General features: G+C 46.7%; 1 protein-coding gene across 1 annotated transcript in view; it reads right to left on the bottom strand.

Moving 5' to 3' along the window:
• Nucleotides 1-15,123, bottom strand: part of GRIN2A (glutamate ionotropic receptor NMDA type subunit 2A) — a gene marked incomplete at both ends in the record, with an annotated part of 411,861 nt that overhangs the window by 62,071 nt on the left and 334,667 nt on the right. Inside the window, 3 exons of the mRNA XM_080704218.1 lie at nt 32-192; nt 9,787-10,016; nt 13,497-13,622. Coding sequence (XP_080560344.1) covers nt 32-192; nt 9,787-10,016; nt 13,497-13,622 — 517 coding nt within the window. The remainder of the gene's footprint in view (nt 1-31; nt 193-9,786; nt 10,017-13,496; nt 13,623-15,123) is intronic.

The following is a 15,123-nucleotide window of genomic DNA, read 5'->3' as shown; positions in this document are numbered from 1 at the left end:
CCTGCAGAGAAAAAGAGACGCCCATCCTTACCCCGTTTTCAGGCTGACCAACGCGTCCTCCACTCCCTTCTGGTTGAACTTGGTCATGTACTGGTGCATGTAGGGGTAGTTATTGCGAATGTTCCTCTCTGTGCTTCCGTTCGGCACTGTCCCAAACCGAAAGGGTGGGGAGTGGTCATGCGGCTTCTGAAACTGGAGAGAGAGAACGAGAGGAGGGGGAGAGGAAGAGGAGGGAGGGGAGATTAATGATCATTTTGTCTGGTGTCAGGAGTTAAACACATGCATTAGTCAAGGACAGCCAAAGATATTTATTTACTTATTTATTTTGGGTGCTGGGATCAAACCCACGGCATTGTGCTTACATGGCTAGTACTTCAGCGCTAAAAGTAAGTATTTATCTTTGTGTTTTCTGTGTATTTTTTTTTTTTTTTTTTTTTTTGGTGGTGGTACTGGGGTTCCTGGAAACCCTTCTACCTCCGGGCTACACTCCCAGACCTATTTTATATTTTTATTTGGAAACAGAGTCTCTTAAGCCAGAGAGGCTGGCTTCGAACCTGTGTGGTCATCCTGTCTCCGCCTCCCAAGCGTGGGGATCACAAGCGTGTGCCACCACGCCCGGCGTGTTTTCTGTGTACTTAAATACACCACTCAGTGGCCTGTGAGCTCCAGGGGAGTGAAATCACTATCTTTTCTCCTACGCAGCCCCAGTTCCTAGCCCGGGGTCTGGTAGGGTGCTCTGAAGGTATCTGCCTGGGGCGGGGGATTTCCTGTGCCATCAGAGACTAGCATAGAGCAAGACATTTGGCACTCAGGACATGCGGACTAAGCCGGAATGACGGTCAATTCCTGGGCAGCTCGTTTCTCCACCTCGCCGTGAAACGGGACGTGATCCCAGCACGCACTCCCTTCTCTGTGCTCCATTCATGGTTCCATTGCTTCAACCAGGAAATGACTCTATGTTGCTGCTCATGCATCATTCACTCATTCATTCATGCGGGGCTCTACTGAGCACCTGCCTCATGTACTCCAGGCCCACCATGAACACTTGCTGAGCTGAAGGACTGTTAGCATTTGGAAGTAAAATGTCCCTTGGACCTCAGGCTCTGGAGGCAGCCATGCTCAGAGGGGGGGGCCCATGGAGGCGTGGCCTTGAAGGCAGGGCATGGCTGGGGATGTTCCTGGGAGTATGGCCTTGGAGAGCCCCCCCCCCTCTCTCTCTCTCTCTCTCTCTCTATATATATATATATATATATATATATATATATATATTCCTATATTCCTAGCCTACTTCCCTTGTTCTCTCTGCTCCCTGTGATCATGCCCTGAAGACCTATAACCCTGGCTCCTGCTTGGCAGTCAATGTAAATGTATTTCAGTATTACGTATTGTATATTTCAGTATTATGTACTGAAATCTCCAGACCTGAAAGCAAATAAATCATTCTTCCTGTAAGTTCTGTGTATCAGGTGTTTGGATCACAGTGTTGAGGACCCTAACTAAAAAACATCCCCACTGGCCCTCAGCTTCCTGGGGATGCCTAGGACTGGCTTGCCTCTTGAATCTCCAGGAAGTCATGCTGACCAACTGGCTGGTACTGCCCGGCCTCAGCTTTTATGTGGCAGGTGATTCAACCTGATCAGAAGTCAAGAGAACTGGTTCTGGGTCCTCAAATACACCTGAACCTAGAGGCAGCACAGAGGGTTCCGAGTGTGCACTTAGACACTCTAGCTGGAGGATCAGATACCAACACTTACAAACTGTGGGACAGTAGACAGGTGCCCTCACCCGCCCGGCCTCTGTCTGCCCTCCACGGCGAAGCAAAGATCATCGTCCTACTTCTGTAGGATCACTGTGAAGATCTCGATAGAAACATAACATTTCCCAAGAAATGGAATAGAGTAAACCCTCAAAAATAATTATTTTTATCGCAGGCAAAAAAGTAAAATGAGATGAATTTTCTATAAAATACAGAATTTGGGAACTGGAAAGCATTGGTGAGAGTGATTAACACTTTTTTGTTTGTTTGTAGTACTGGGATTGAAGTCAGGAAAGTTCTATCACTGAGCCTCACCCCAATACTTTTTATTTTAAAACAGGGTCTAAGTAAACTAGTCTTGAGCTGCTGTTCTCCTACCTCACTCCCCTGAGCACTAGGATTATAGGTGTGACTAATACTTTAAAAAAAAATTAGGTCGGCATGGTGGCGCACGCTTGTAATCCCAGCATTTGAGAGGCTGAAACTGAAGGATAGCGGTTTGCGGACAGTCTTAGCTACTTAGTGAGGCCCTCTGCAACTCACCGAGACCGTGTTTCAAAAATAAAGAACAACCCACGCTTGGGAAGTGGAGGCAGGAGGATCGCGCAGGTTTGAAGCCAGCCTCGCTGGCTTAAGATACCCTGTTTCCAAATTTAAAAGTATAAAAATAGGTCTGGGAGGGTAGCCCGGAGGTAGAAGGGTTTCCAGGAACCCCAGTACGACCATAAATAAATAAATAAATAAATAAATAAATAAATAAATAAATAAAAAAAAAATAGGGCAGGGGGTGTAGCTTGGAGGTCAAATGCCCCTGGGTTTCATCCCCAGACCCACACACACACAAATATTGGGCCAGGCATGGTGGCGCACACTTGTAATCCCCATGCTTGGGAGGCGGAGACAGGAGGATCTCGTAGGTTCGAAGCCAGCCTTGCTGGCTTGAGATCCTGTTTCCAAATAAAATATCAAATAGGTCTGGGAATGTAGTCCGGAGGTAGAAGGGATCCATCCCCAGTACCACCACACACACGAAAAAATTATTGGTGCACTGTAGTCATACATCTTAATGGAGTACAAGATGGTGAAGCACACATGCACAAATCTCTCATTTGGCCCTTCCCCAATCCCCACTCCATTCCCTCTCCCCTCCCTCCTTCTCATGTTTGGCTTAGTGATTGACATTGAGATGATTGCAAATGTGTATCATTTGAAGACATAATTGGGGCTAGAATTGTGCTGGGAAATTTATAAGTGTTAGTTCACTGAATCCTCACGCCAGCCCTGCCAGGTAGCTGATCTCAGAGGCCCCATTTTACAAATGAGGAAGCCGAGGCTCTTTGAAGTTACCCGACCTATTTAAAATCACACCACTAACAAGGAGCAGCTCAGAATTCAAACCAAGATGGCCAGGCCACAGGCTAAGGTCTTAGCTCTATCATTCCCTTGAGCACCCTCTTTTGTGGGGAAATCGAAGACTTGGAGGCCCTGCAGAGACAGAACAGCCAGCAAGTCAACATCAGACCCACGGCTACCACGCAGAGCCCTCTCCCACTTCCAATTCTGCCTTTCACAGAACTGAGCACTGCTGGAGAAAGCATCCAGGCACCCCCCCCCCCCAGTGTCTGCCCAACCAGAAACATTACTTTTTTTTCCACTTATACCTCATTTTACTATTAATTAAAATTTCCAGTTGTAAATGGCTTTCCCTAATAAGAAGCCATACAGGATTTGGGAGAAGTGGCGATATTTGTCCAAATGAGATTGGCCTGCCAGGACACACCTTGCGCTGGGAGTGTGTGTGTGTGTGTGTGTGTGTGTGTGTGTGTGCGCGCAGCAAAATACTCTCTGCAGTCACTCCGCCGACCTGTGTGCTCACTCATCACTGGAAGACGTGGCCCCGCCCAAACTCTCCTGCGGGCAGCTGTCTGTGCTGGGGGAGAAGAGTTGGTGGCACCGCTCATAAATCTAGTGGTGACAGCAGCGACACCGGCGATGGCCTATTTGACTAACTGCCTTCCTCTTCACTCCCCATCTGCTGTGAAGAAGCAGTGCATTGCTGCTAAGAGCTCTTTCTTCCCTGCCTCTGATGTGCACGGTGACAGAGATGGATTCTAAGTCTCTGTGATGTTTCCACAGCTTTTTGGCACTGATGGTTGGCCTTTCCTACTCAAAATTCAGCCCTGGACCAAGACCCAGGAATCTCTCTCACTAGATCAAGGGCCGAAAACTTTTTAAACCATGACTTACATTGTACTTTTCCTCTCCTCTCCTTTCCTTCTCTTCTCTTCTCTTCTCTTCTCTTCTCTTCTCTTCTCTTCTCTCTCTCTCTCTCTCTCTCTCTCTGTCTTCTTTCTTTTCCTTTCTTTTCTTTCGTACTGGGGATTGAACCTAGTGGTGTTCTACCTCTGAGTTAAACACCCAGCCCTTCTTATATTTTCTTTTGAAACAGAGCCTTGCTAAGTTCCTGTGGGTCTCCCTAGGTTGCTGAGGCTGGCCTTGAACCTTTGAACCTCCTGTCTCAGCTTACAAGTATTGGAACTCCCGGTGTGCTCTACCATACCTGGCACAATACACTTTCTATTACTATACACACACACAGTACTCATTCTTTCTACCTGTGATAGACCCTGACGTTGTCCATTATGTGCTGTTGTTTCTAATGGTCACAACCCTTTGGTTGGTTTCATGGCTCAGGAGTGGAGTCCTGACCTACTGTATAGAAACAGAGACAGGACGGCTTATCTCCCACTTCCAGGCCTTCATGGAAGACACTCCATGTTTCCTACGTGAATAGTTTGAGCAAGGTGTGCAGCTCATCACAGTGTCCAGAGCCAGGGGAGTCCCCCGGCCCCGTCAAGGCTCCTCCCCTGGACTGGCCTCACCTGGCCTGGGGTCTAGAGCGGCCCGGTCCTGCTTCTCGCCTCCCACTTAGGATCTACGTCATGTAGGCGAGTCTACTGATCCTTGCAAGCCTCGGTTTCTCTACCTGTAAACTGGGGAGTGCTTTTTGAAATTAATTGTAAACCGCTTGGAAAAACATCTGCCCACTGATACTGCTTACTCTACAACACCTTATACGTTACGTTATAATTGCACAACTATGGCTCTTGGAAACCTGGCATTACTCAGAGTACTTTTAGCCAAACAGTGGAGCCAGTCTCCCTCCAGTTTGGAAAACACAAGGTTGTTTTCTAGTTTTTCCCCTTAGATGTGGGGACGGTCTGAGGGATGTCTAATGAATAAGAAACGGGAAGCATCTGCAACTCAGAAAGTGGTGGTGGGAACCGGGGAGCCAAACTGTGGGGAAAACGCAGCAACTAACCAGGACATCTCCTCACTGCTCTTGTGAACCCCAAACTGCATGCTACTGAGTAAAGATACTGGTCTATCTCCTATGTCTATAGATAAGGCAATCTGGCTGTGGGAACCCCTATTTCTAATAGGACCATCTGTGGGGGACAAGCCCTGTGACGGCTGATGTGATGACCAGACAGATGTAACCTTTGGATCGGCTCAGAGGCCTCCCTGCCTGGACTGCACCACTCAACAGTGCCGTCACCGTGCCCAGAACATCACGATTCCTGGGCTGGTCCACGAGAGAAGTCCTCTGAATTCCCTCCACAGGCTGCCGCCAAAGACCAACTCAGTGCAAAAGCATTCTAGGCCTCAGAAGTGAGAGATGGTTTGGATCAGGTAATCATGGTGATGATGGTGATGATGATGATGACGACGACGACGATGACGATGAAGAGGAGGAGGAGGAGGAGAGGAGGAGGAGGAGGAGGAGGAGGAGATGGAGGAGGAGGAGGAGGAGAAGGAGGAGGAGGAGAAAGAGAGGAGCAGCTGGGAAGGAGGAAGTGACCTTTACAACAGGGTCATCATCCACATGAGAGGTATGTGGTGAGGATTCTCTCTAATCCTCCTATCGACCTTGCCAAAAAGATACTAGTACCTTCCCTTCCTTAGGAAATTAAACCTTGGGGATAATGACCTAAGGAAGCCACACAGCCATCATATGGCGGAGCTGGCATTTGGACCCAGGTCCCTTGGACACCAGACATGACCTTGCTCTTCCACCTCATAAGTCTGCACCCCTGAGGTGGAGTTCCTCTATCACAGTGATTCCCAACCCCTTTAAGAGGATTCCCAGCAACATTCCAATTTTCCTTTAATAATTCCTAGGGGAACATTTACCCATGCATTCGCCTATTTGGAATGCAAGCCCAAGCTCAGGTGAGCACACCATGGGATTCAAATACGCTTCACGCACAGCAAGCACTGATGATTTAAAAGTCTTGTAAACCTGAGTGGTTACACAGGTGTTCATGATTAAAAACAAAAAACGAATGCCGTATACAATAGTGCAACAAATTCGTGCACTTTCCTGGTATATCTGCTATTCGTTTTTTGGAGTGCTTAGCTTAGAATTTTGCTGTTTATCTCACTGTACCAAACATTTAATTAAAAGAGCTATCAGTTTTGCCTTTAATGCTCAGAACATGGAAAACGAGCTGTGTCCCACGAGGATATGGTATCAACTGCTCAGTGTTTCCAAGTCAGAAAAGGTCAGATAATTAGTGCTGTTAATTAGTTTTCCCACAAGTGGTCATATTACTTCGACCCAAATCTATGAAGCCAGGGATTCTTTTCCTCCTGTCTTTGAAAAGAACAACAGAAAGCAAAATATGCTGCCAAGTAATTTCTTGAAAAACCCTCATTCAGGAGAAGGCACCCCTCCACCCCTACTTCCACTGAACTTCCTATTACTTCTTCCAGGAATTGCAAATTTTTTTTTTACTCCGTAATACAATGGAGTCTCCTAACAGTGCTTTGTGTCTGTGGGGATTTCATAGTCTAGGAAGCACATTCACAGATGCAGTTTCCTCTCATTCTTGCCACTATATATAAGAGATAGACCAGAAAAAGAAAAAGAACGATTTATCTATATCTGTATCTATCTAAACAGTGTGTGTGTGTGTGTGTGTGTGTGTGTGTGTGTGTGTGTGTGTGAGAGAGAGAGAGAGAGAGAGAGAGAGAGAGAGAGAGAGATGGTACTGGGGATTGAACCCAGGGCATTCTATTTCTGAGCTATACCCCCAGCCCTATTTTAAATTTCATTTTGAAACAAGTTCTCACTGTGCTGCTTGGGGGTGGGGAGGGCTTGCTAAGTTGCTGAGGCTGACCCTGAACCTGTGATACTCCTGTCTGAGCTTCCCAAGTATTGGGATTACAGGTATATGTCACCATGCCCAGCCCTCAGCACAACTATGAGCCCCGTATTGACAGAGACTGGGCGGGCACAGCAAGGTTGCGAGATGTAGGTGGTCTTGGCAGAGGAGAGGCAGGGAGCCAACTAGCTTGACAGCGCTGGGCTGTGCCCGGTGCCCCATAGACTCATGGGCTCTAGATGACCACCCTGTGCCAAGGCTTTGGTGAAGTCAGTTATTAGTGAATCATTTCAGGAGGAACCAATAAGGGAGGGCTAGAGAAGGGCAGGGAGCCACCACGGGTCTGACGAAAGGTCAAGGCAGGCAGACTCAGCCTGATTCCACGGGGGCTCTGCGGAGTCCGCAGTGCTTCAGAGTCTGCCCTGCTTGGAAGCAGGGGAGCAGCTGGGCCTTTGTCCTTCTTGGGCTAGTTACAGGGACAACGGCAAGGACTGGGGGATGTTTTTTAATGTGTAATCAAGGAGCTTTCTACCACTGAGCTATGCCATTTGCCCTATTTTATTGTTTGTTTTGAAATAGAGTCTTGCTAACTTGCTGAGGCTAACCGCCAACCTATGATCCTCTGGATTCAGCCTCCCAAGTACAAGGATTATTGGCATGCACCACCATACCTGGCTGGGGGAATTCCAATTCTGAGACATTTTCCATTGCAGTACACAAAGGTATCACTCCTCTGAAGATCCCTGGTGTGAGTCTTTGTCAACAAAGCATGCAAACGTGGGGCTGGGCACACGGAGCTGAAAAGGGACCCCTGGGGATGCAGGTGGGGCATCTGGGGTGTCTAAACACCATGGATTTGTGCACTCAACCAACAAGCAGGTACCATGCACCTGCTACCTGCGGGAGAACGCTATGAGAAGTGTTTACCTGAGCGCCTCTTCCCGCCAGCCCATTTCACTCTCATGAGTCTTCTCTCCTTTATGATACCCATTCCTGCCTGACATTCTCTGCTTCCCTGATGTTTACTTGAATATTGTTCATTTTTTCCAAGTAAAATTTAAGTTTCTCAGTTATCTGAGCTCAGTCAGCCAAGTTCACCCCAGTAGCCATGGAAGACCCCTGGGGCAGGGGGATGATATTTTTCCTAAGACTTGAAATTGGAAGAGGAGTCAGCCATGAGAGGTCTGGGAGCAAAGCATGATGGGAGAAAGACATTGGAATCACAACAGCACTAAGTTGGAACAGAAGTTAAGAGTGTCTGGGGAACAGGGAGGGGGCTTGGTAGGCAAGAGGAAGAGACCCTCTAGGGGCAGGCTGGATACTGGAGGGCTTCAAGCACGGTAGTGAGTAGAGGGATACCTGCTCCATCCTCTGACAATGCCCGACGATACACAGATACACGCAGCACCTTGGTGAAGGAGACTCCATGTTTAACCCTCTCCAGAGAGTTCCTCCTGCCTCTTTCCCCCCACAGGATCTGCCAGGATAAGCTGCAAAGGCTTTTCACGGACCGATTTCCTATGCAGCAGTTTGTTGACGAATGCCAAACGGATAGAGGTAGACTTATGTCAACAAGATAGGACGGGGAGGCTTTATAAAGAGACAAATTATCCTCACACACGCGGAATGGAAAATCTCCACAGCGCTGCAGTCTCCGCACTGCTGAGCTTAGCAAGTTGGGATTTGTTTCCTGAACAAAAAATTTCAAAAGGAGAACGCGCCCCGTTTATCTCTTTTCTTCTAGAGTGTTTCTGAAAGAGCCACTCCAATCCTGCAACCCTTGCTAAGCAAAAGGGGTGATGAGCAGGTGCTGTGGGACCCAGCTCACTGACGGGGAGGTGGAGATGAGAGAGATGTGCCCGAGAGGGAGGCACCCGAGGAAAAAGCAGGGAAACTCTCTGCTCCTTTCCCATCCCTTGGAGAACTTTCGGGACAACTGGAACAACTGGTGATGGGACTTGACTTAGCTGAGTAAGCTGTGTGTGTGTGTGTGTGTGTGTGTGTGTTACTAGAGATTGCATCCAAGGCACTTTGCCACTGAGCTACACCCCCAGCCCTATTTTAGTTTTTATTTTGAAACGGGGTCTTGGTAAATTATTGCACGCTGGCCTTAACCTGCAATCCTCCTGTCTCAGCCTCCCAAGTAGTGAGACTACAGGCATGTGCTGCTGGGTCTGGCTGAGATAATTTTTTTTATGTCATCGATAAGAAATCTAAGGCACAGAGTATATAAGAAAGTCATCCGGGATCACAGAGCTAGCAGGCACCCACAGTCTAGCCTGCCCTCTACCCCAGGTTTCTCCTTTGCCAGGCCCACAATCCTTCCTCGGCACTTCGGTTTGGGGAATTATGGGCTGTGTTCTCCCAGCAGAACCCTGCGATCCAGAGGGCTGATGTTTGGTATTCCAGTTGCTCTTGTTCAATTTCAGATGTTAAGTGTGTAAAGTGGGAGCTGTGGTGTGCTCTTGAAGCACAGAGCCTTGGTCTATGCAGCCTCTGGAAGAACATGTAATTGTGGGAAATGACCTTGTGGAAAAAGCTATGTTTCCACATCAGAGCCGGAATCTTTCAGAATGACAGGAACTAAGCTTAAGGTTCTGTTGCTGAATTTTTTTGGAAACACACCCGGTGCTCTGTGCGTGCAGGTTTCTATCACACTGAACCTCATTTTGCCGCAAAACTGCCATGGACCAATGAAAGTATATACATTTTTTTTTCTAAAAGAAATACATCAATTTGAATTAGGAAAGAAAATATATTAGCTTTAAATTCTAAAGGGGAGAAATATAAACTACAGGCTTCTCAATCACTCTAAGTAGTTAAGGAGACCCCGAGACAGAAAGGAAAATGAGGTGACCTTACCTTTTTATCGCTGAGGCCAGTCACTTGGTCCACAAATTCCTCCTGGATCATGAAGGCAGCCAGGTTGGCTGTGTAGCTGGCCAGGAATATGACAGCAAAGAAGGCCCACACCGACACCATGATCTTGCTGGTGGTGCCTTTGGGGTTCTGGACAGGCACAGAGTTGTTGAACACCAGGCCCCAGAGGAGCCAGATCGCTTTCCCGATTGTGAAAGAAGGCCCATGGGGTGCTGCAAATGACAGAGAGGGACATCCTCAACACTTCTTTCAAAATGCCTACCCCGGGATGTCTGAGAGCTGGGTGGCTGCCCCCAGCAGCACTAAAGGCCGCCAGAAGGTACAATCGCCCCGGAGTCGCGTCCTGCCGTCATCTCAGAATCACAGCCACAATTCAAGTCTTTTCTCCTCAAAAATTAGCATTCTTCCCACATTTCTCTATCTAACTGGATTTCGCCACATTTCTTTATAAAGAGATAGGGGGAAAAAAAAGAGGGAAGAAAATGGTTATGCATAATGAGCGCTTGGATGAGACGCGGTGTTATGACCTGCTTTGAATTTGGGTTTGATTTCCATTTGGGGAAACCAATTTCCTTAATAAATGTAACGAAAGCCGGACAAAAACCATGTGCCAGGGGCTGTTTGGGGATTCATGGGCTGTGTTCTCTTAGCAATTCAGCGGGGCTGAAGTCTGGTATTCCAGTTGCTCCTGTTCAAATTCGGATGTAAAGTATGCACAATATAGGAATTAAAACGAACAAAAACTCCCTCCAAATGGGGACATTAAGGAACAGAACAATAGAGCTTAATTCTCCCACCACTTCACAGATGGAAGATGTCGCGTCGCAGGGCCGGAGGACATGAACTCTGATATCATAGCCCTTTTTCTCCCTTGCAACATCTCTGCGTCCTTTTTAAGGTTCTTAAATGTTCCTTGCAACAGGCTTAACTAAAGAGGCAGAACAATGTGTGAAAATTTACTGGGATGGGGCATCTACGGGCTGTAAAACAGGCTCGAGTTCCAAGTCTTTGTTTTGCACGGGGAGGGTCGAGGAGGGAAGAATCAATTTATGTTCTCATTTCCAGAGGAAAAGAATCTTCCTTTAACAGAAGGTTAATTTTTATGTCATTTAAGTAAATGAAGATATGGAAAATATAATCTACTGAGACCAGTTGGCAATGCAAGTAGAGTGGGCAATAAATAAAGTGGCAGAAATGAATTTAGATTGATGGGAATGATGAAATCCTGGGCAGGGAGCCGAAGAGAAGCGAGCCCGCCGCACGCCGGGGGCCAGGCTCAGGATCCTGCACGCTTACAATGTTCCCAATACATCAAAGAGAGGGCAATTGATTCTATTATTTTCGCCCAGTCTCTCCTGCTTCTCTTTGCCTAGCTTTATGATCTTCTGGGCCCATTCCCAAGAGGCTGGGAACTCTTAGAAAAAAAAAAACAATAATTAGAGTCGATCCAGTTAACTTCATGAATGACTTAATTTGATTAGGGATGCATGCCGATCAGAAGTGACAGCTGCTTGGGAATCAGAAACGGGCAGCTGAAAGGGATCTGTCCAGCACGCTTGGGGATGCCTGATTCACGAGTGCTCCGAGGCGGTCGTAGAACTCTCCCCCATGAAGCGCAGTGAGATGTAACAGAAAACTATTTCGCACCAAGAAACGAGGAGCTATAGTTTCCTGAGAGTTATCACATGCACGTGAGTAGGGATAAGAAAGCGTCAGCAGAATGGAGGGGCTAGGGCGTTCCCAGGCCCGTCTTCCCATGTGGCCGTCAGCCGAGGGAGACCTTGCTCACATGAGGTCTCTGTATCACCCTTCCCACACTGCGTCACACATGAGCCTGCTTAGCTGCAGCTCTGCCACACCCCTGTAATTCTCTTTCTTGGACATCATGGCACCTCCCTCCCTGGCCACCTCCTCTGTCTCAGTGCAATGGACAGTGACCTCTTCACGCTGCCTCCCAACCTCCTCCCATGGTGTTTGAAGAAACCCAGTAATGCTCGCTTGCCCAGCCAGCGGCCTTTCCCTCTGACTTCATCTCATCCTCCTTGCTCAGTCCATCTTGTCTGTTTCTGCACGTGCCAACACCGGCTCCAACTGCCGGCCTTTGAGCTTCTTGTTCCTCCTGCGTGGAATGCTTTTTCTTTCTCATTTGACTACATCCTTCTTGACCTTCAGGTCTTAGCTTAACATCATCGCTTTTGAACATCCTCCCTCTGGCAGCATCCTATCTAACGTAGCACCCCGCCCGTCACCAGGACATCACTCTGCTCCCACCCCGCCCATCACCAGGACATCATTCTGCTCCCACCCCACCCGTCACCAGGACATCACGCTGCTCCCACCCCACCCGTCACCAGGACATCACGCTGCTCTCTTCTTGAAATGTGTGACAATCTGTGATTATTAAATCACATGTTTACATGTCTTCATAACTGAATTCTGAGTTACCCATGGGTCAGAAAGTCCCTGGCTGACTCAACTCCTATACTTTATACTAGTACCGTGTGGGGATATCAAGCTCACTCAGCTAATACTCATACAATAGATGTGTGGATGCACAGCAGCAGGGACTCTTACTCTGCCAATGTAAAGGTCTGTTCTATAGCAGTACGACCAGGCATTGAGTCCTGTCTCTGCTTCTACACTGTTGGAAATCGTCTTAGAGCGGTTAACTGCATATCCGTTTACTTGAACCCAGACAATCTCCTACTTACCCATGACATGATTATTTATAGCATTCTTACTGTTTAGCTGATTAAAGATGGCTTATGTAGTGATCACTGTGCTTCAGTTATTGGGAGCTGAACTATACTGGGAATATAAAACTAAGTTCCTAATAGATTCCCATGACCTGTTGGCTGTTTCCAATATCCATTCACTCTTAAAAGTGAAATGAATGTGGGTTCGATTAAAGTTCCCTGTTCTGGGAAGGGGGGGGGCATTTGAAAGTCTCCTGTCCTCCACCATAACGAGTCATTTTTCTGGAAAGAGATTCGGTGCTGACATTTTCTGATACCGCCCACTTAGACGGTGTTGTTCGGCATAATGTGTTTCTGAACACTGGCTCACGTGGGAGCTCCTTAGTGACTTATAGCCAATGAATGCCTCCCAACTCCATTTTCTGTCTCCTCGTTGCCTCTTTATCGAGTACAATACACTAAGGTTAGGTACTGTCAAGAGGAAAATAACTCTTTGGGGGAAGAAACCACTGTATAGTTTTACTGTCAAACTAATGCAAATATGATTCAGTAGTTTGAATGCAAATATGATTCAGTAGCTTGAAGAATGTCCCTAAACTACATTCTGTAAAGCCACTTTCTTTGCATGGACTCGCAAATCAAGACTCTCCATGATTTTAATATTTTCTTTGACATACATTTCTTAAATTAATTGTACAAAACCTTCAAATCTGCTTTCTCAACCAACTGTGAATCAACAGTTTTCACCTAACAATTACTGGCTTCGCATCATCAGAGGATCAAAATGTTTCATTTTGCCTTATTTTTTTTTTACTTAAAGTAAATAAACCACACTCACCTGGAATTACCAGTAATATCAATGAAGGGCGGGCCCGCACCATTCAGACAGCGGTATATACCAAATCAATACAGGATAGTGTATCCTAAAACCAAGACCCTCAGGGTCAGTGATGAAGCCACGTCGACTTTGAACCCTGCGTAGGAGGGATTCCTTACCTTTCCCTTTGGCTAAGTTCCTATTGTATCCAACAGGGCTGAAGTACTCAAAGACAAAAACAGCAATGGCGGAGACAATGAGCAGCATCACAAACATCATCACCCAGACCGAGGCGCTGAAGGGCTCTGCAGAGAGACAGAGCAGAGCATCAGAAACAGCCGGCTAGGTCCGCCTTGCCTGCAGCAAGGAGCCCAGACATCCTTCTGCAGGCTCACCGGGAAACTGGCTCTAATTCTAATCTGACCATTTTTTTTTCTTTTTTTTTCATTCCTACATTAAACCATTCTTTATTTTACAAAATATTTGAGTTACTTTATCAGATGTCATATACTATGATAAAAATAGAGATGAGCATAGGACATCTGACAAATCAGGTCAAGGATAATGGAAACACAAAGGATGATAAGACGAAGAGAGAAAGTTAGAATGCAAATAAACAGGCCACGGAACCAGCCAGGGAGCCAGCGCTGGGAGGAAACCAAAGCAGAACCAAGTAGCCACAGGGCTCCTGCACACTGGCATGGCTTTGACTTGGGGGCACTGAATATTGAATCCAGGGGCATTCTCCCTCTGATATACACCCCAGCCGTATTCCATTTTTTAATTTTGGAACGGAATCTTGCTTGTTGTCAAGAGTCTCACAACATTGCTGAGACTATCCTCAAACCTGAGATCTTCCTGTCTCGGCCCCTCAAGTACTGGGATGACAGACGTGCAACACCACGCCCAGCACTGGCTTGTGTTTTCATTTGTAGTTTTGCACACTTCCAGGATGATGTGTGAGGAATTTCAGAGGTCAAGGGGGAATTACAACTTGCTAGGTTTATAAAACCAAGGGGTTGACAAGAATATTGGAAGGTCATAATCTGCCACCACGATCCTCCATTTCACATTCTGCTACATACAGACACACGGCTAGAGTTTATAAATGTTGTTGATGTGGGTAATTAATTGGTTTAAATGCGACTGGAAATCGCTTCGGGGTATTCGGTTCACATGATAATTCAATGAAGAGCCATTACTTGAAGAGAAGAAGTGATGCAGAGATAGACGTGTAGAGGGCTTACTACCCTTATAAGTTAGTTGCTTTCACCAGTAAAATTTAGAACCTTAGGACTCGGCGTGCCCTTCTGAGACATCTGCTTAATGCCTACCTTACATGCAAATGAACTGGTAAAATAAATTAGCATGTCCACTGAACCAGACTGGGATATGAAAATTAGCTGGTTGAAGCCATTTATCCAACTTGTAATAAAGATTCACAGGAAAATCAACAGAGACTAAAGTTTTAAAAAATACATCTCCACATGGTCGCATCACTGGGCAGAAACATCCCGTGGGCACCAGTGACCTTAAAATCCTGTTCCCCACAAGCAAACGTTCTTCTGAGGGTCAAATAAAATAAGTGCAATAACGCCTCTTGAATAGTAAACACTTCATTATTTTTAAATGGTTTTGCTAAGGAAGCTAATAACAATAGTAAAGAACAAGGCTCGTTGCAGGCCACTTGCTTATATGAGTCTGTGACTTCCTACCTCAACTGAGAATGTCGGAAATTTCAATTTAACGAGCAGGATGTTTAACAAGGAGCTAATACATCTGCAGCATTAACTATATGGGATAATT

This window comes from Muscardinus avellanarius (assembly GCF_963383645.1).
Source record: "Muscardinus avellanarius genome assembly, chromosome: 10".
NCBI lineage: Eukaryota > Metazoa > Chordata > Mammalia > Rodentia > Gliridae > Muscardinus > Muscardinus avellanarius.
This window is presented reverse-complemented; position numbering and strand designations above follow the sequence as displayed.